The sequence below is a fragment of the Diorhabda carinulata genome, chromosome 5 (assembly GCF_026250575.1).
Source record: "Diorhabda carinulata isolate Delta chromosome 5, icDioCari1.1, whole genome shotgun sequence".
Classification (NCBI taxonomy): Eukaryota; Metazoa; Arthropoda; class Insecta; order Coleoptera; family Chrysomelidae; genus Diorhabda; species Diorhabda carinulata.
The window spans coordinates 6,477,386-6,499,234 of NC_079464.1; the positions used below are offsets into that span (position 1 = coordinate 6,477,386).

General features: G+C 32.2%; 1 protein-coding gene across 1 annotated transcript in view; it reads right to left on the bottom strand.

The window, feature by feature from the left end:
* Positions 1–21,569, bottom strand: part of LOC130894034 (gamma-sarcoglycan) — a 184,895-nt gene extending 163,326 nt beyond the window's left edge. Inside the window, exons 1-2 of the mRNA XM_057800558.1 lie at positions 21,402–21,569; positions 16,217–16,453 (exon numbers count right to left, since the gene is read on the bottom strand). Coding sequence (XP_057656541.1) covers positions 16,217–16,393 — 177 coding nt within the window. The 5' untranslated portion in view covers positions 16,394–16,453; positions 21,402–21,569. The remainder of the gene's footprint in view (positions 1–16,216; positions 16,454–21,401) is intronic.
* Between the last annotated feature and the right edge of the window lie 280 nt (positions 21,570–21,849).

Below are 21,849 nucleotides of genomic sequence, written 5' to 3' on the forward strand. Positions count from 1 at the left end.
GAAGGCGGCTCTCAATTTGGCCATAGTTTCGCGTGCCGTGTGGCATGTGACATCGCCTTGTTGAAACTACATGTCAGGGATGTACATTTCTTCCATTTTGGGCTAAAAAAACGTCAATAATCACACGGTAGCGCTCGCCATTCACAGTAACGTTCCAGCCATCGTCGGCTTTGAAGAAGTACGGCCCAATAATGCCACCGGTCCATAATGCACACCAAACAGTGACTTTTTCGGGATGCATTGGTAACTTTTGCAATTCTTCTGACTGGTCTTCACTCCAGATACGGAAATTTTGCTGGTTGATGTATCTATTCAATCAGAAAAAAGCTTCGTCTCTGGAAACAATTTTTTGATAAAAAAGTGGATCCCCCTCCAACTTTACCAGAGCCCATTCACCAAATGTTAGAGGTTGTGAGAGAAAAGAAAAAGAAGAAGAGGTCGTGAATTTTCCAATAAGCTGATTCCAGAAACTCCACAATATCAAATAATGCATCATAATTACTATCTTCATCATCGTTCTTGTAACATAATACGTAAAATATATGAAATACATGAATGATTTTTTTTTCAACTTCATTACTTCATTAGTTAGCTTTTCATGAAAATTTGTCATATTATCTTTTTAGCAATTCATTAGCTCTCAGAATGTCACGAATCCCCTTTATTATAAACCCATGCAAAAGCAAATAATTGAAGTATATACCTGAAAGCAAAACTTGTATTAATATTTTCAGTATATTACAGAATATATTACGTCGAGTATATTTCGAAATTTTTAATATTAAATTCACCCTGATATACCAGTTCCAGAAGATAATCTTTAAACGAAAATATTCGTAATCGCAAAATAAGTTTTTTCGGAGCAATCGGTCTTTATTATTTAAATTATAGATGCTGGTAATGATAATGTTGAGAAGTATATTCTGAACACATAAGTACGTAGAAAGAAGTAATCGATTTTTCAGGTATTATGAATCATTAACTCATTCAGTATACCAGATAAACCATACATATCATTCTTCATGTAATTGTAGATCATCTAGATACTTACACTTTCCCAGCCTACTACTATTACTAAGAGCCGGTTCTTATAGAGCGGCATTCTTTTGTATTATGCTGAACACACTGTTTACACTACCACTACACCGACACTCCCAATTACACTGTCTGACAAGCGTTTCGATAACCCCTAATTATCGTCTTCAGAGACTGAAGGTGAAACCTTCAAAAATTCGATTGGAAAATTTCTCCTAAAATAATATATTGAGTTGAGTGAGTTTGAAATGTAAAGCTTGGCAACAAATATTCAGGAACGAATCATGGAAATGTGTTTTTTTTTATTGAAAATTATTTCAGAATGAACAAACGAGGAAAGCATCTACAAGATTTGATCAAGGAACTCACAGAAATAAAGAAAACTACGATATGACAAAGGATATAACATCTCAACGATGCGCAGGCTAGGTTATCATCAATCTTCTCGTCCTTTGTTGTCGAATAATTGAGAAATTTGTCAGGAACAAATGAAAAACATATTGAGAAAAAAACAAGGAATTATGTAGAAGCTAGAATTTCACAATCAGAACAATTTGAGCTATTTTCAAGTCATACAACGCTAATCTCTGTATGATTTGATGATGACCAAACACTAAATAATCTAGAACTCTGTGACTGAAGTTTCATAAATAGAAATAGTTGAGTATGAAAACTTAATTAATTTAATTTGCATCTAGAGTAGTTTTTCTGTTCCATCAAGCTCACTCGCATATGAGTGCCCTGTGGTTTATTGCGCACATCTTTCAACATGTAGAATCCGCAGTCATATTTTTAGCACAATAAACTTACTCAGAATATAAATTCATGTTAAAAATTTTAGTGGTGTGGATAATACAAACTTTCAATATCTTCTGGTTGTATTAGTAGTGATGATTCACTGAGACTTGGAAGATCTGTCGCTTTCTTTCTGATTACACCAGGCAACATTCGAAGTTGCACGAACCAAATCTGTTAATCATTTTATTGATAGAGCGCAGAACAGAAAAACACAATTTTTTTTGTCTAAAATCATTTCAGTATTTTATTACGAAACTCCCTTTCCGTTAAATTCTATAAGTAGATCATAGTTATTAAGGTTAGGGTTAAGACGTTCTTCGCCGTCTTCCGATTCCAAGTTTCCATCTTTCTCGATCTTCTCAAAGATCTTCTTCCAATCTTTTTTCTCGAATATCCCTTCTCGATACCCTCCCTCCAACTTAATCTTGGTCTTCCTCTCTTTCTCCGTCCTCGTGGTGTCCAATTTAAAATTTGTTTGGGTATGCGGTTTTCATGTATTCTTTGGACATGTCCGTACCAACGATTCTCTCGTTTCTTATTTTTTCACGTCTTGAGATTCCTGCTGCGCGTCTCCAATAATCCATTTCTATGGCTTCAAGCATTTTCACAGTTTTTTCTTTTAGAGGCCAGACTTCGCTACTATATGTTGTTATACTTTTTATTATGCTATTGTATATTCGAAGTTTGTTTGTCCCACAATACACTATTTAGCTGTCTTATCGCTTTTCTTTCTTGTTTATTTCTTTGTGCGATTGCTTCATCTAATCTTCCATCAATAGTGATGAACATACCTAGGTATTTATATTTTGTACAACGACTCATTTTTTGTTGTGTTTCTTCAAGTATTAAATTTTGTTGTTCTCCTCCAATACACATATATTTCGTTTTACTCAAATTTACTTCCAGACCCTATTTCCTGTATTCCTCTACTAGCTTTCTTGTCATATATTCTAAGTCTTCGTAGTCCTGTGCCAAAATAATTAGGCTATTATACCTTTAATTAAGAAGGGCTATCGAGCATTTTTAACCTGGATATTCGCAACATGAATAAATACTAGTTACCACACTTCTGATGTTTCTCATGTCATAGAAATTCAACCAGGATAATATTTAACAAAGCCTTTTGGAAAACCAGAGCGAATTTACCAATCACATGAGTGATTGGTAGACAGACAAAAACAGTCCCTCATTCGGAAACAGTTCCTATGCTTTATCCAGTTTATAGTGTTCCAGCATTTCTGAAAACGAAAAAATTGAAATAAAATTTACAATTCCTATCAGTCCTCCAGTATCGTATTTGATGAACCAATTGGAGCTTAATGATCTCATAAGAGATTTGGATTTGCCCAAAGAAAAAGCTGTTAAAGTTCTAGACTGAAACGTTTAAGTAGGAACTTCAAGTTACCATGTACTGTAAAGGTCACGGTAAATGTGTTGATTTGTTTTCTGAAGAGAACTATTTGATGTACTGTGATGACATTGAGGGGTTAATGTTAAAACTGGATTATGAACATAGGTCAGAGAAATAGAAACTCTTCTTTGATTCCTCAAGGAGTCAAGTAAACCAATATTTAATCTGTGCAGATTATTCGAGTGGAACACACGACAGAGAGATGAACATTATGTAAGAACAATATGGCCGCCAAGAGCTGTTTATATTCCTGGACAAACAAATAAACCTTCAATTAATTCCGAAAAGATAATATTACTAATTTTACGTAACAAATTAGGGCTAATCAACAATTTTTTGAAAGCTATGGACAAAGATGGAACTGGTTTCTAGTTTTTAAAACAAAAATTTCCTTCTGTGAGTGACGCTAAATTGAAGGAAGATGTATTTGTTGAATCTGACGTCAAAAAATTATAAATAATAGATCCGGCATTCATAGCAACCTTAAATCAGAGGAAACAGAAGCTTGAATTGCGTTTTTCGATGTTACTGAGAACTTTTTCGATAACTACAGATCTCCTCAATATTCGAATCTCATCAAAAAAAAAATGCTTAATATATATATCATAACTTGGGATGTAATAAGTCCTTGAAAATACAGTTTTTCCCGAAAATATGGACGCTTGAAGTGACGAGCATGGACAGCGCTTGCATCAAGATATCGCCACAAATGGAAAACGCGACCAAGGAAAATAAGAACAAGCAATGCTTGCAGACTACTGTTGGTCTTTAATTAGAGACACTCCGGACTTTGAATTTAGGAGATATTTGAAACGGTCTAAGAAAACATGTAGATAGTGCTGATAACAGAACTGTCGTTCCAGAAATACTTATTCATTATTTTTTTCTGGAAGAATTATGATTCACATAATCTTATCTACTGTTCTGTTCCATCTAGTTCACTTGCAGTTATAGAGCACCAGGATTCTGTGGTTTATTGCATACATTTTTAACCAGTAGATCCTCAGTTATCTTCTTCAGCATTACATTTCAATGGGATCTCAATTCGGGTTAAAACTCTAGGTAGTACAATCTTTTTTCTGGTTGTATTAGGTATCAGATATGAACCCAGCAACAACTCAATATACATATTGAATGTTTCAATAGAATATTCTCGTAAAATGAAAGAAGAGAGTTGAGTTGAGATATCAGTGATTCAATACATAACTTAGTACGTAATACATATACAGGGTGTTTCAAAAACAGGTGATGAAGTCTTTAGGATAGATAGAAAACTGAAAAAACTTTGGAATTTGTTCAGTAAAAAAATTTTTTGACGCCATTCGTACTCAAGATTTATCAGCTTACAAAACATATGATATTTCAATATAACAATGTTACCATTAGTCGCAGAATCGTGAAAAATATGTTTTTTTTAACGCCCTTTATCTTGAACACGGATGGCGTTTTTTTTACTGAGTAAACCTCCAATATTTCTCAGTTTTCTATCTACCCCAAATATCTACCTGTTAATAATGACTTTAAATCGAATAAAAAATATGGTGGTTGAATTTCAGGTCTCAACTTTTAATGAAGAATAATTTTTTTTTTCGTAATAAAAAAATTAAAACCGTCTCCCATTTATCGCAAACTTTAGTAGCGATACAATGTTTATTTCCGCGGATTTTCACGTGTTTTTTCTCCCAAAGGTATTCGTAGATAATCGAAATATTTTCGAAAGCTCGGTGTTAATAAAAAGTTATGAAACTACGTTCGCTATTCTAATGGTCATTTAATATGAAAAGGGTAATTTAGTCAAGTATAACTCGAGTCTGAGAAACATTAAATTAAATTGTAACGAAAAAGTTCTACCTGTTTCGATCGAAAAATAAAAATGTCATTCGTTAAATATTTTGCACTTTAACAAAAGTTAGAAGCACGCGATACTATTATTTGTCACGTAATCATCTATACAAGGGTTATTAATAATGTTCGGGTGCCACTACGTTCTCGATTTTCCAGATAACGCTCAACTAATACTCGAAAATATAATAAACAACAATTTTAAGAAAAGAATTATTAAATCAGAGAAGAAATTGAGAGTGAACATATAATAACTGTTTAAATAACGAAATTGTCTTCTACAATAGAAGCAGTATCGAGACAGAAAACGTATAGGAAATATTAGTAAAAAAAAGGAAAAAAAGACGAGAGTGATAAGAAATTATTAGCATAAAATCTACCTGTGTCATGAAATAGAAGCAAAAACTAAAAAAAGAAGAGAGAAGACTTATTCTACATCACAGCTAAGTTTAAATCTTTGGAAACTGAATTCTTCTCAGTTGAAATTGTTTTTTCTACAAGACTTTAAGGGTAGAACAAAATGTGTTGGAATAGAAATCACCTTAAGAGATTTCAAGTTTGGCTATAAGGGAGGCAATTGGATGTTCAACACCTGTGAATACACTAAAACCGCAAAAATTCGTTCTCGAAATATGAATTTCTAGAGACAACCCTGATAGTTTACAAAGAAAGTCTACCAAATATCTACTGTCGATAAAACGTCGTGGTAAACAAACAATCTTATACCTAATGAAATTTTTTAAAAACAAAGTCGCCATTTATAATAATCAAATCATAAATGATTAACATCAAACAATATCAATACCTGGTGCGTTGAAAACACAGAAGATGTTAAGATAAAAATACTGAATTTCAAAACTCTTCTTTCAGATTGAAATGAGAAAGGACTTTGATACAAAAATATTCATTTGGTGTGAATTAACTTAAATGGCGCGTATCTCAATCTCGCGGTTTGTTGTAAATAACATCTCGTAACTTACAAAAATAATCAATTATTTCCGATGATATAATAGCTGAAATTTTTTTTCTCCAGTACAAATCCAATGAAATCATTTATTTTGAAGTCGTCTAATTACACGCTGAAAAAAGATCCCATGGGCTGTTTTCACTTTATCACGTTGACATTAATCTATTTCAAATGTTTAATATTTCGAAATGTCATTCGATTGTGATATAAACGATTCTATTGATGAAATATAGATGAAAATATAGAATCAAACATACCAAAAAATACCGTTTAGAGTAAAAAATTTCTATGGAAAGCATTTAAGAAACTTTTGGAATGATAGAAAGTATCACGGGGATGGAAATCGGACGGCGGAATAACTCGCGTTAATTTTGGAAGATTAGGCTATGTACATGGGAAGAGAAGTTTAAATAAACTACGATCTAAACCATGTAACCTAACCTAACTTCACCTAAACTAACCATGTGAAACTTAACAAGTTAACTTTTACAAAAAAAATATAAAAAACTTAAAAAAAAAGTTATTATTAATCCATTTAAAAGTGTACGACGAAAACTTTAATCATATCGCTGTAAAAGGAAATAGAATTCGACAACATTAGGTTCCGTAAAAATAACAAAACTGATGAATTTATTGAATGAAAATACTCCTGAAGGGCTTAAACGGAAATTCTATCACATAACTGGGGTAGAATTAGCTTGGCGAGTTGCAGAAGCTGTTGATTATAACACTGTATTCAGTAAGACTTGCGAATGTGTACTGAAAGCAATTTTTTAATAGAAATCAATGTCAGCGAGGTTTGTCCTGAGAATAAATTGTCACTGGAAATTCGAAAATAATCACTGGTATGATAACATGATTTCTATTACGTTCGCTCCTAGATATTCGAATGAAATCACTTGTTCGACACTCTGATCGGTTCTCTGGATACTGTAAAAGATTTGGTTCTCTTCAGGGATATTTGCATATTAAAAGCTTTCGCTGTTTGTTCAAACCTATACAGTAGCCTTTGTAAGTTATCTTAGTCTTCTGAGATGATCACAGTGCCATCATCATAACATACTATTTCCATTTCGTTGTTTCCCATCTGTTAACCTCTTCCAGCTTGCTTCACATCGTTTATAATCTCATCCATTAATACGCTGAACAAGATCGGGCTGAGGCTGTCTCCTTGTCTGATACCGGCCGTCACTGCTCAGTACATTTTCCATTCTGATATAATATATTTGTAATTATCGGTGTTCAGATCTTCGATTGATTTTAATATATTGGCGTGAATCTTCCTTCTCTTAGTAGAGTTGTTAGATTCCTTAATCGTCCCTATCAAATGCTTGGGTGAGATCGATGAAGCACATATAGGCTGTCTTATTGAACTCTATAGCCTTTTCCGTAATTTGGCGGATCACAAAAACAGGATCTGTAGTAGACCTGTTCTTTCCGAATCCCTGCTTTTCCTCAGAAATGCCAGATGACATTACTTTTTCCACTAAACATTTAGTGAAAAGTTTTTTGTTCTACACTTTTTTGAAAATTGGAATCAAAATACTTTCTTTCCATTCTGATGGTATACTTTTGGTGTCAAGTATTTTATTAAAAATAGTCCGTAGTTTATCGTGTAACTTGGTACTTCCATACTTGCTTATCTCGTTTGATATTCCGTCAATATCTTGAGCTAATTTGTAATTTACACGATAATAAGCTTCTCATATTACAGAAGTAGAACCATCTTGTGACCATAACTTACTGGAAGCATTTCCTTAGTTTGATATTTCTGCCAGAATAGGCGTCTCCTATACTAAACAATGTATGACACCAAATGAATTTATTCAATGCATTTGTAAATTATACGTAATGCAACCTCATTGTATATAGATGTATATTTTCAAAATATTACCATTAACTTGGATAAATACATGCTCGTTTGCTATCTAAATCTTCCATAATTCCAGCGCTGGCACATTCCACACACCTGGCATTTTACCAGTTATTACCAATTGAGAACAATTTTCGAATGGAGAAGTAACGATTTTATAGCTGGGTACGAACGTATCCGTTTGTTTTTTTCTGAAACCACCACTCTTTTATTAATCCACCATTACTTTTATGGATATATAAATATAGTGTACTGCCTCCATACTTTGACAGTGTTCATTGTTTTCGCGAAGGGGTTTAAAAATTCGATTTGATAGCACTAACAATAATATTTGAAAGAGATTTGGCTGTTTTTTTCAAAAGAAATACGAAGAGTTCAAGTAAATTGATAAAAGGTGTTTCCTAAGTAATCTAAAATGTTGTAGTAAGGGCTTCGTCACTTAGTTTTTAAAAGCAAAGATCCCATAAACATGTGTGATAAGTCTTGTTAAAGAAATAAAGAGTGTTGAATTTTGTCTAATAAAAGAGCTCTGACTGTAAGTGAAATTTATTTTTCCTTGTGACGCTTCTAGAAGTAATACGAAAGAACATGTTTATTTTTAGTAAAGCGATTTTGAACTGAAACCTTAAATCAAATTGGGCGGTTTTGATTTTCTAGATTCAGGGAGGTTTTGAAATACTGAATAAGTATAGCAGCTCTTACGCGGATTTTCGAAATTTTGACACTTGAAACGCAAAAAAATTTTGAAACACGAATAACTCGAAAACTATGCGGAATTCGAGAAAAACTACCGTAACAAAAAATATAGAACACAAAAATTATCCAAGGTATTTGCTCCTAACCTCAAAATCGTTACTTTAAGTGAGTTTATACACTCAAAAAATTTTTAAATCGCGAATAACTCGAAATTCACGAGGAATTAGGAAAAAGTGCAGAAGAAAAAATGTACAGCACAAAATTCTCTACAGATTGGTATCCAAGCATTTTTTCCTAACCTTAAAATTTTCACTGTAAAATGTGTTCATGTACTCAAAAACATTATGAATTGCGGATAATATTATCAGGATTTTGACACAAACTGCCGGGACAAAAAATGTGAAGCACAAAGTTTTCTACAAAAAAAGTTTCAATTTTTTGCTATCTTCAAAAGTATTTTGCGCATTCAATCCGGGGTTGAGAGTTGGAGTTTTACTCAAAGAACACTATCCAAGTACAGATTCACTTCCTGATAAGAACTGCAAGCTCCAACGTGGGAAAATATCTCTATGAGCTTCTGGCATGCATATTTTCTGAGTAATTTCAGCTTTGAAGGTGAGATGAATGATCTTTGTCTACTCTCGTATATGGAAGAGTGATTAATTTTAGTTATTCAATTCCTAGTTTTCGAATTTAGAACTTTCTATGCATCTATAAAATTGTATGAATAAGGATACATCACCCTGAGATTGTTATTGTATAAACTTAAAGATGAGATTTTAAGCTTCAAAATGGAAATCCACATTTTTATGAAAAAGATACTTTTAAGAAGTCTGTGAATATTGAAATAATAATCAAACGAGAACGAATATAGTGTTCATTATCATAAGAAGTAGTTCATGTATGTTATAAACATGAAAATATTTATAATTACATAAATTTCTCGTTGGATTTAGTTGTTTATATGGCGAGTGATAAAATATATCCATTGAAACTCCAATTTGCTTATGTGGCAAATATACCTCTTCATCTCGCAAGATTTTCGAAAAATTCCCAAGTTAAAAATTATGCTAGCTTACCCAATTAGAAAGTAAACATCTTAACCATCACTACGCATTTCAATTTTTTGAGAACGAAGAGTTAGAGCAGTTTCCATGTGCGCCTGGAACGTAAATTAGCTTGAATTCGCACTGGCGGGAATCCGCGAGCGGATGCTCGGCGTTGAGGAAGATTTACTTAGAAATTATGGCTCCAATGAAAAAATGACTGGATACCTTTTTTTTAGAAAATTTTTTGCACTACATTTTTTGTTTGGACAGTTCTTTTCAAATTCCTTTTAGTTTCAAAATTTTTTTGAGTTACAAGTTCCAAAATTTGGAAATCCCGTGCTCTTAATTTTGCAAGAGCTGCTAGGCTTATTCAGGAAGCGAAAACCTCTGAGAAACTAGAAAATCAGAAGCGCCCAAGCCCAATCAAACTTCGGATTTGATCTAATTTTATCTGTACTAACTCAAAAATTTAATAAAAACTTTTTAACATACAGGTTTTTTGTGCTAAGTTAACAACGATGCCAGCGTTTACTAATACTACTACATTTTTTGTATGGATTAGCGAATGGTAATGTCTTAGAGGCTAGCGTTGTCCAAATAATCGTTTACCAAGTTCTGATACCAACATAAATATTCGTTTACAAGACACTGGAATTTTGTTAAATCAAAAAAAATATTATTGAACAGCTCAGAAATGTGAGAGATCCACAATTGGAAAACCAGATACTTCAAATTATCCAAGATTCCAGAAAATTTGCTTAATCTATTTTCCAAATATTGGGAAGTCTCCCCTTTATAGGCATCATAATTATTACAAGATACCTCATATATAGAAGAACTTGTTCTTCAGTTTATGGTTTATGAAGTTTCATAACTTTAAAAAATTGAAGATCAATGGAAATTTGCTCCAAGTAGTTTCCTTTAGAAGATATATTTGATAGTGGGTTTATAAAGGTATTAGAAATCCTTGGGTGAATCTTGAATGACCGATTCTCATCCTTATAGAACTCAAGTCTGATCTTGAGAGGCTTGAGAAGATAATTGGTTGAGTGTGTTGTACGGAGTGCACTACAAATGTATAGTTGGTGATGGTATGAGTTGGACCACTTTTTACCAATGTGGGGAGCTATCCAAGCTATAGTAACTGTTATTTTTTGGAATAACAGAGATTAGTAGGAGTTATGTGTAGATTGGAAAATAGCGTTAAATAATATATTATACAGTTTATTAACTATATTTTATATTTTCTAAAATAATTGGATAACTCCTAAAAAATTCCTTCTACATATAGTAAGGATAAGCATTTCACATATTGATGTTTAAAATCTTTTTTGTTTGATTAATGATTATAATATTTGTTAAAAATAATTTAGGATAATTATTAGTCCGTGATGTAGCTCTAGCATTTCAATAGTTGATCTAAATTTAAGATCTTATAGTTGAGTAGCTCGGTAAGCCAAACTAATAATTTCGGATTTATAGTCTTGGAGACTAGGTTTTTGTTTTGCTTATGAGTTTCCTCATAAGTATTCACAATTAACAATATAATGTAGTCGTTTTTCACTCTTAAATTATCTATAAATCATGTTTCCAGATAATAGAGATACACTTGTAGCAGATAAGTCCGGGGAAGGTCCAAACAAAACTCTCCATAAATAAGAAAATCGATCATCTATTTCAAATACTTCCAATTTGAACAATACTAGTATTAAGAAAAATATTAACATTATTCAGAATAAGTATTTAACTTCTATTATGGCTAATACAGAAAAAGCAATTTCTAGTAACCAAAATGTTACAAAAAATAGAGCTAATATATAGATTCAAAAAACTACTACAAGTAACAAAGGTCTAAAGCCAGGTATTTATTCAATATATGGATTTACAAAACATTTTAATCGATAAATACCTCACATTTCATAAATTGCATCCAGTTCATTGAGGTTTTTATTTCTTAGTAATTTTCATTTTTCAAAAAACTTGATATCTTTTGAGAATCATACGGTTAAGTTGTTTTGTTTTCAAATAACTTGTTTTTTCTCCTCATAATTTTTTATAGACTAATCCGTCTATAATTATAACCTAAACACAATGAGAAAGAAAACTGTTATTTGGCTACTATGGAGTAAAGAATATTAAACGCGTGATCATGTATCTACTAAGCCAATAAAACGAAATCAATACCATCTTTGAATTCAGTTATACACCACGTTTGATCCAAATGGTTACCGTTTATTGATTTCAATCTAATAGATATAACGACAAGGAATTTCCACTAACGCACATATTGATGAATTATAAGAGATTATAACAAAATGAGAAGGAACGTTACTTTATGAACATACTATCAATTCATTAAAGTTTTTCTAAATATAATTTGAACAACGGTGAATGTATGAAACGTGTTTATAAAAACAACATAAATATTGAACTTATTAAAACTTTCAAAATACCTATCCAGGAGCATCTTTCTTATTTAGAAGGTAAAGTTTTCATCGGGAATCATCTGGAGAGCACATTAAATGATCCGTAAAGCTTCTTTCAAACTACTTTATTAATAAACTTGGAAGGTAACATTTATCATCAAAATTTTCATTTCGCTTTTTTTAGGATGGCATAAATATATTAATATTTTTTCTAAAATGTCGTTTTCAAGCAAAAACATAATATCGGTCCAATTTATTTATTATATAAAGTAGAAACTATTTTTGTATGAAGTAATATTTTTTTTTCTATAACTATGACAATTTTTATTGTTGTCAAATGTGGACAATTCGATGTAATAATTTGTATTCATAGTCAAGACACATGTCACGTCAAAATTAAATCACAATGAATTGTTTTGCCACGAGTAAGTCGTTCAAGGCTGCTAACTTATGTCAAATAATAATTTTGGCACACAATTTAGGAGTTGTAGGTTGTAGTGATAAAACTTGAAAATGACTTTGTAAACTTTGAATTTTCTTTATATTTATAATCTGGTTGAACAGATCCCAAATCCTGATATAGTTAGCGTTTTTCAGAACCAAAATATTTTTCCTCGGAAGAATTTACGGTGTTAAAGCCGAATCTAAAGAAGGAATATCATGTCTGAACCCACAATAAGTGGAAATAGATCTTCAAGTCGTTTATGGTCCAATGAGAGATGTTCCTCAGGTAGTTTAAGTAATTAATTTCTTCAGTTACTTAGCCGTTAATTATGGCAAATGAGAAAAGTTTCATTTAAGTTCCTTTATGAAAAATATATGGTTAAATACTTTGTGGCAAAAATATTGGAACATAGATTATGTTGATGACATTTGTTTATACAAACAATAATTGTGCCATTGAAGTTGGGAACCGCGACTGATACGAATGTCTTGTATAAAGTATAAATTGCGTAGTTCTACTTCTTACATGTTGGAGTTAGCCGCAGGTACAATAGAAATGTGCTACCTCAGAACCAAAGGACAAAACCACTTCTTCATTTTCTTCCGGACCTCAGATCGCCCGTAAATCATTTTTCTGTTAATTTTTCTTATATTATTTTCCTTTCGCAATAGATTTGATCCTACTACTATTGTTTTGGTTCTAAAATTATCGACCCTGGTCTAAGAGGCATTACGAGAACCTAGAAATTACCGAACATAGACAAAGTTTGCGTTGAGATTGAAGTTTTGCTTTAAGTGCAGCGACAGTTGAGATATTCGTCTGAATTTACGCTAGTATAGTTTGACAGAAGTATAAAAAAAAGTTTTTTCATCCATCACTTTCCATCCAACACAATAATAAGAAAAATCAACTATTTAGTCTAACAAACATACAGCATAATATTCATCAATATCTATCAACCATTATATTTCGTATTTAAATTTATACTCAACTTCATGTTCACTCTGTTTCCTTTTAAAATCTTTTCTGTTTTTTTTTTATGCTTCTCCGACCTAGTTTTGGGTTTCATTCTTTGGTTTCTCGCTTAAACATCCAGCAGTAGTTCGCTATTATACGGACATGGCATCTTCCTTGGTAACATTTCTCTATATCAAGTACAACCTGGTAAAATATTTTATTGCTCATATGTAGTACATTTTTGAAAGAATCTCATGCTGCTCGATTTCTCCTAATGATTCAGTGAAGAGGAGATGAGACGAAAGTCGGGGTTAATGAAAACTCCTTCTTTTAACATGACTTCAGACAATTTCGAGAATTTGGAATTAATATATCTAAAACAATCCCCATCTTTCTGTAATAATTTCACCAACTGCTCAATTAGCTCCTATTTAATATGAGGAAGCGGCAATAAAACCTCTTATCGCCAGGAATTAAACCTTGTCGTGATGGCCAGTCAGTTGTTGTCCAGCTCTCTGGCTCTACATAGAAAATGAAGAAATTTTGTATAATCTGACTGTCAAAACCAACCACATTTTCAGAATTTTAAAATCTCAAACCATCCATTGATGTTTTTATTATTTTTCTCAAGACTCCTACTAGGTTATTTGAGCTCAATCTGAGAACAAATTTGAGGTTTCTTGTTAACTGAAAAATCTGAGCTAATTTTTTTCTGAGGAGCAAACGTTTCTGATTTCTCTGTATCACTCAGGATCTCATCTCAATTAGGAGATAGGTGCGGAACTTGTATTTCAGAGCTATGGGATACTGGGCGAATAGCTGATTCAAAGTTAGAGGAAGATACTTTCTGCTTAGTTCACATCAACCGAACAGAAATAGCGAAAGGTTATCTGTTCACGCCATAGGAATGCCAGTACGAATTCTATTAAATCACAAGCGTCGTAACTTCGTAACTTCTAAAAACCTTATGAGGACCCCATCCTTTGCCTACGCTGAAAAATGTTCAATCGTACTCTTTAATCTAACTTAACCTATTTGCAATCGTCTGCCTAACACAACAAATTCTTTATCCTTCCATTAAATTATAATTATATTTGTTCACTAGGGTAAGAACACTCAATTTTAGTTGGATTGAAAGCTCAAAAAATGAGATACATAGTTTTAAGTAAATAGTAACTTTACACAAAATAAAAATTTGAAATTTAGTATTGTGGAATGAATTGATGTGATGGAATTTCTTATATTTATTTTTGGGTACTTGAACATCAAAATCTATAAGAAAATGTGAAAGACCTATGCAGTTTTTCACTTGTAGACTAGTGTTTTTTTTTAAATTGAATACAGAGATTCCTGTCGTCAAAAGGAACAAAAATTATGTTGCTTCTTAAAATGAATGAAAAACAAATTAACTTTTTCAAATTAACTTAAATTTTCCAAAATCCATGCGAAATATCAATTGAGCAGCATGAATATGAGTAAAAAATGATAAATGATTATCTAAATCCTTATATCAACTCGATTCCATAAAATTTCTTTTTGCGAGTTGGTAATCCTGATGTGTTAGTTTTTGTGATTACGAGGTATGACTATTAAATAACGAGACTATGCGCCTAGAGGTCGCCCTAGACCTCTAGCGTCTATCAAGATATCTTGTCTATGAACGTCACTATTATAGTATTTGTACAGTACCGGTTTGAAACGAACGTGTTTTTTTCTCGTACAACGTCGACCAACGTATCAATCTCAAATTTCTCAATAAATTGCATAAAACTCCCACTGAGTGCTATGAATTGCTGCAATAGCCTAAAAGGACAATTCTCTATATCGTGCGCATGTTTTTGAGTGGTGTAAGCGCTTTAGTGATGACCGAAAGAGCACTGAAGATGACCAGCGCTCAGGTCGCCCTGTGGCTGTTTCAACTCCGAAAAAAGTGACCAAAATCAACCAAATTGTGCGTGTAGATCGTCGAATAAGCATCGGGATGATTGCCGATGCTGTAAACGCCGATAAAGGTACGGCTGGAGAAATTTTACACGAGGAATTACACATGACAAAAGTCTGTGCGAAGTTGGTGCCAAAAAATCTAACAAATGTCCAAAAGCTCTCTTCAGATTTCCTTGAAAGGTTAGAAAAATATCTGCTTCGAAAGGGACGCGATTTGAGTCTTCCAGCACTGCTTGAAGGGGAGCATTCGAATGTAGAATAACTTTTATAATAAAACCCTTTTTCGTAACCAGTCTCGTTATTTAATAGCCAGATATCTACAGCTAGACCGCAACTAAAAACTATCCATTGAATCAAGTCATAGGGCTTGAAATAAATAAATTAAATTATGGAAAAAGTTCTGATTGAATTTAGATACTATTAATTCTTATTAAGTATACGATTTTAGTATATAATTTGAATTTTTCTTAATTTGTGTGATATTTGTTCTCTAAACTAATCGATTATTTTTTCATAAGCAACATGGAAAACATTATTCTCAATATAAAATTGAAAATCCTTCTTAATGCAATGACACGCTCGTTCCATTTTCATCAAAATTTTTGGAGGGTTGTTACTCCCAAAGGGTGAATAATTTTATCAAAAAAATGTAGTACACAATAAATGATTTCATCATTTCTTTTTTCATGTTTGTTATGTCGCAACTATAAATATCTTACTTTTACTTTTAAGAACAAAATATCTGACAAAAATAGAATGAAACGTATACTTACTTGTTTTTGTAGCTTTCTGGAAGTTGTATTTCTATCGCCTGTCTGATTGTCAATGCCCACCGATGGCAGAGAACTAGTAGGATAAAAAAGGACGTGTTTTTCACCCGTAGAGGATTGTTGATAAATGCTTTTCGTTTTCCCGGTGCCGTTCAAAAATAAATCCTCATCAGCCGACATGTTATATACTATATACAATTGTTTATTTCCGTTTCTTCACATAATCTGTCACATCGAGATCTGAAAAATGATACAGGAATAAGACCACTGCAGATAAAATGCCTTTGGGGTTGAGATAACTATTAAAAGTGGATGAAAAAACGACAAGAGTTTATTGAGTTTAGTATAGAGAAAAAAATATTTTCGATTCACAAATTTCCGCTATTTCTAAAAAATATTAGCTATACGACAAGATGAGTCACTCTAGGCTTCTCCCCTTGTTAAGCCTATCTCACTTAAATATTTTTCGATCGATGAAAGTTACCATGCATAAACCGGTTGTCCCCCACGTGCATAAATACAGAGAGTTCCAAAAAAAGGTGATCTAGTTTCTTGGATAGATAGAAAACTGGAAAATATTTGAGGTTTGGTCAGTAAAAAAATTTCGTAACGCTCAAGATAAAGGGCGCTGAGGAAACATATTTTTTTACATCCAATGAATTTGTTTTTATGTCTGACTCTCATCGAGGGCGCTAGTTACACGGTTCGTACCGAGTAGTATCGAACATAACTTTTTTAGATAAAAAAATAATTTTAAATCAAAAGAGACCTAAAATCAAGACTTTGAAAGGTCTAATAAATAAGACATTGAGAAGTTTAAATTGATAAATTTATATTGTGTGTTCATAAAGTAATTATATGCTATTTTTATTTGGTAAATAAATAAAACTCGATTAGATCTAACCAGAATACATTTTTACTCCAAAATAACCTTTTAATGTTTGCAGAAGACACTAGTTTCTTACGGCACTTCATAGGAACACATCTAGTGACCTAATCACCCTTAAATCATGGTGCGATTATAAACTTCTCTGTCTCAATATATGTCTCAATACATTGCAGCCTTTTTCATTAAATAACACCACCATTGACGTCGCTGAATCTATAAAATTCTTAGGGTTTGTTGTGGACAATTCCTTGAAATGGAAGTTGCTCCTCCTGTTTCAGTTTTCAAAGAACTGAACTCATCCACCTCCTTAACAGTTTATTATGCCCTTATTGAGTCTCATCTCCGATATGCCCTTCCCTTCTGGGGTACGTCTAGTGCGACTCAATTTGAGCGAATCTTCAAACTACATCTGTTAGATATTTATTCAGACTAAACAGCAGGGCTCACTGCAGAGACTTCTTTAGAAGATTAAAAATACGGACTTTTCCTTCCTTATTCATCTTTGAATCCGCTTGCCTAATTCTTTGCACAATAGTCGTTGTACTTCACGTTCAGAATTAGCTGAGGGCTCAATATTTTACAATGCAAAAATTGCACAGTCACTTGCGAATTGAAATAAAATCCAATTTTGTTATTCATTATAATTTTCTCCTATAATTTGAAATTTTATTTTATTTGCTTCATCTTCATTTAGTTATTTTCATGTTTGTTATTTAGTTTTCACAAGCTTTTGTCTACAAATCGTAACAATTTTTTGACAATTTATGTATGTTTGACAGTTTATGTAAAAGAAATTTTATCCATTTTAAATAAAGTTTCAGTATCATCAATAAGAGGTTTTCTAGTTATTAGTTACTGAGTTAGGAAATAAAAGGTTATAGTGATCATGAAAAAACGTGTGATTATTTAGCTCACTTATTTAATGTAACTTACACAAAACACAACCAAACCAAATGGATGAAACTACAGTTTGAAGGGTTACGAACTATTAATGAAATGAATTTCACTGAAAATCGATTCAAAACTGAACGTAGCAATTAATGAGCAGTCCTTGGAAGGTATAGAAAATTATTAAATCCTTGTACAACCATTCGAAAAACTGCAATTAAACACGATGTTAGGGCAAGATCCATCTTAAACATTATTGATGATAAATTTATCGTCAATTTCGAGAAACAAAATATGAAACGAGGAAGCAGACATATTACAAGTAATACAGTATTTCCTGATGTAACCACGTTTATGTAAATCGTTGCAATCGTAAATGTAATGCAATGTAAATTGCAATAATTGTTGATATAGATTGAACGTTACTAATTATAGAGGGATGCGGGAACACAAACAACTGCCTATTTGGAGGTATATTTTTTCAATTGAGTGTACAATCTGTTTCTTAACACAACGCGTGAGTAGTATGTGTAAATAGAAAAATTTTTTTTACATCACAAAAGAAGTAGAACTGATAGATTAAAAATAGATATATCAAATTTGGTGAAGTTAGTTGCAATATAGAATTAAATAGAAAGAAAATATTTAACACTCCTAGTCAATTAAAATAAAGTATGCTGAAATATAATAGTAAACATAATAAAACTTTTTATCCATAGGTTAAAACCTGTTAAAACGATGTAATACGTGGGAATCTTTTAATTTTTACATCGCATAATAGATTCTGATACTACGACAATTTGATTAGGGTGAATGTGAAGTATTTTAGTATTTTTACTGTTCAACACAATTTTTTGCCCTTTTTTGTTGTTGTTTGTTGTTGTTTTCTTTTCATGAAGGAAAGTATGCAGATGGAATCAAAAATATTTAGTTTCCTCCCTCTGTGGATTTCATGTTGATTTATTCTCGTTTAATTTCGATGCTACATAATTTGAATTAGGAATATTTTCAATAATTACTTGTTACCCACCAGTCGAGATTTATTTACAGAATTTTTGTAGGAATTTTAGGATCTTGGTGTGGAGCATATTCAATTTATGTCATCGGCATATACTGCACTAAGGATATTGTCTGATGGAAGTAGATCAGTTGTGTACAGAAGATATAGGAGCGGATCCGAACCAAACCAGATTGAACCAGAGGAATCTCATAAAAATGTACTACGCAGATGTAATTCTAAACAAATTGAGCTGAACATGATCAAATTTGGATCTAATCTAATTTGGAAAAAAACTACGGATATAATTTTTTTTTCTTCTTCTTCTTCTTCTTCTTGTAGTAGGACGAGGTCCTGTCAGGTCTGTCATCTGCCCTCTTGTGACGCCGATGTCCAGCTATCGTACCAGCGTTTTGGGGGCCTACCGATTGTGCGTCTTGTGTCTGGTTTCTGTGTTTTGGCCCATTTGGCAATCCGTTCTGGAGCCATTCGTTCTACATAGTCTCTCCATTGTCGGCGTCTTGCTCTTACCCATCTAACGACATCTTGTACTCCCAGTTCTCTTAAGGTATCTGTGTTGGGTATTCTATCGTGGAGTGTGGTACCCTTTATTGTTCGTAATATCTTCATCTCTGCTGTTCTCATTTTTCTCTTTGTTTGTGTTGTGTCTGCCCTTGTTTCTGTGGCATAGGTTAGTATGGGTCTGATACAGGTCTTGTAGATTCGCGTCTTACTTTCTATGCTCATATATTTATTTCTCCATATAATGTCCCGTAAATATCCCGATATTCTAGTTGCTTTCTTGATCTGCTTATCTACCTCGTCCGTTATGTTTCTGCTGCTCGTTGTATTTTTTTTTAAATTAAGAAAAACTAGAAACCTCAAATATGTATCAATACAATACAAAATAGTTCGAACAAAATCTCATTTCTTTTGCACAAAAGTTTCATAGTCTTCGGACAATAATTTGGACAAAAACCAATTCTTTTCCTAAAACATGACTAATAAACTTTGGATTGTACTTGAAAAATCCAAAACAAATTCAGAAGTATCTGATGACTCATGTCAATATACCACTGAACAAATTGACATATTGAACAGCTTGAATACTTTTGGACCTAATCTGGAAGAAATTCCAATAGTTCCAACAAAATCTGGTACCAATGAAATTTACTATAATACAACGAATTTTGCTCCAAATACCACGAATAGATTGAAGAAACCCCATAAAGATATAGAAGAATCAAAGATGTATCATGAATTTGAGCATAACTCATAAAAAGTAGAATCGTTGGGAAATAATTTGGAAAAGCCTAACAAAAACAAAAGATGTTTCTACAGCACAACTAATTTATCTTCGATTATACCAGAAAAATATTATGAAAATTCCAAAGAATTTGATGAAATATAGTTCTAAGCGAAGTGATAAGAAGTTGAACAATTTTACAGTCAATTTGGAAAAGACACCAACAGTTTCACAAAACCGTGACACTGAAAAAACTATTGTTATGAGTCGATTGATTTTTCTATGAACACAGAAATACCAGAAAAATCAAATCAAACAGTATGATATGCCCAAAATTTTTACAGTTAATCTAAACTCTTTTGTATCTAATCTAGTGAAAATTCCGAATATTTCAAGAGAAAATTTAGATAAATGTGATATAAGCAGCACAAACTAACTATCCTCCAAATTCCAGAACTTCTTGTTGGAGGTATATGAAAAACATTGTTCAATGTATAATAAACCATGTTTATATATTATTATGGAATAAAGATGCACTTTGTACAGTTAAAATTAAATAGGTGGCCTGAACGACTTGAAAAAATTTTCATTTCATATTTGTTATTGTAAATCTAAGAAACAAAAATTGAAATAGTTTCTTTATATTCAGATTCAATAAATCACAATGGAAATTAATTTATAAGGGAGACAGTTCCCTTCTTGTTGAATGTTTGGAAAAAGAAAATAACCTTAAATTCCTATGAGTTTCCTAAGAAAATAGAATGCAATATATATAGTAGAAGAAACAGTTGTTTTATGTTTATGTATAAATAAATTGTTTTGAGGATATCAATATTTGGATAAAAGTTAGAATTAAATCTAATTATTCTATTGTAAGCCAGTGAAACCACGAGAAAATAAAATAATTTACTAAAAAGTAGATGTATGTCTCTAATTGAAACTTTGCTGCGCTCAAGTTTTAAACTAAAGCCGCAATTCACATTGTATGAATATAGTTCGACGGTTTCTCAACTGGAAAAATTTCAAATTGTACTCGATTATGATAAAATTCAATCAAACTAGCAAAGAAAAATCATTCAATCTATTAATCAACTTGAAAGACGCTCACTTTTACATGTAACCCTAATTACTTTTCCCAAATTCACTTGAAGATTTTGCTCATATTTACCTCAATAATATTGATATTTTCAAGAATGATGAAAACATTAAAATATAATGATGAAATTGTTCAATGAAAATGTTGGTGAGAACTTTTTAACTCGTAACCAACGCACGTGCTTTCCGGGAAAATTGGAAAACCTCGTTTACCGACCCTCGTCGCGTTCGAATGTAAACTAAAGTTCGCTCACGTGCATCGCAGTGTCTCTTTCGACGATCCGGAAAAGCGCATGAGTAAAGCTAACCACTTGAAATGAATAGAAAATATATGCTGCTCACTAAGCCGCGAAAGATTTTTTTCCGTTGGAATTTTATATCTTTAAAATAATTGTTTTTGTCGTGCTTCGGCTTATGTTTTTTGTAATTTGTTTATAAACGGTGTTTAGAGGCTCCACAAAAAACTTTTGGGAATTGGTGAAAAATTTTTAACTATATTATGATATTTTTAATAACTCTTT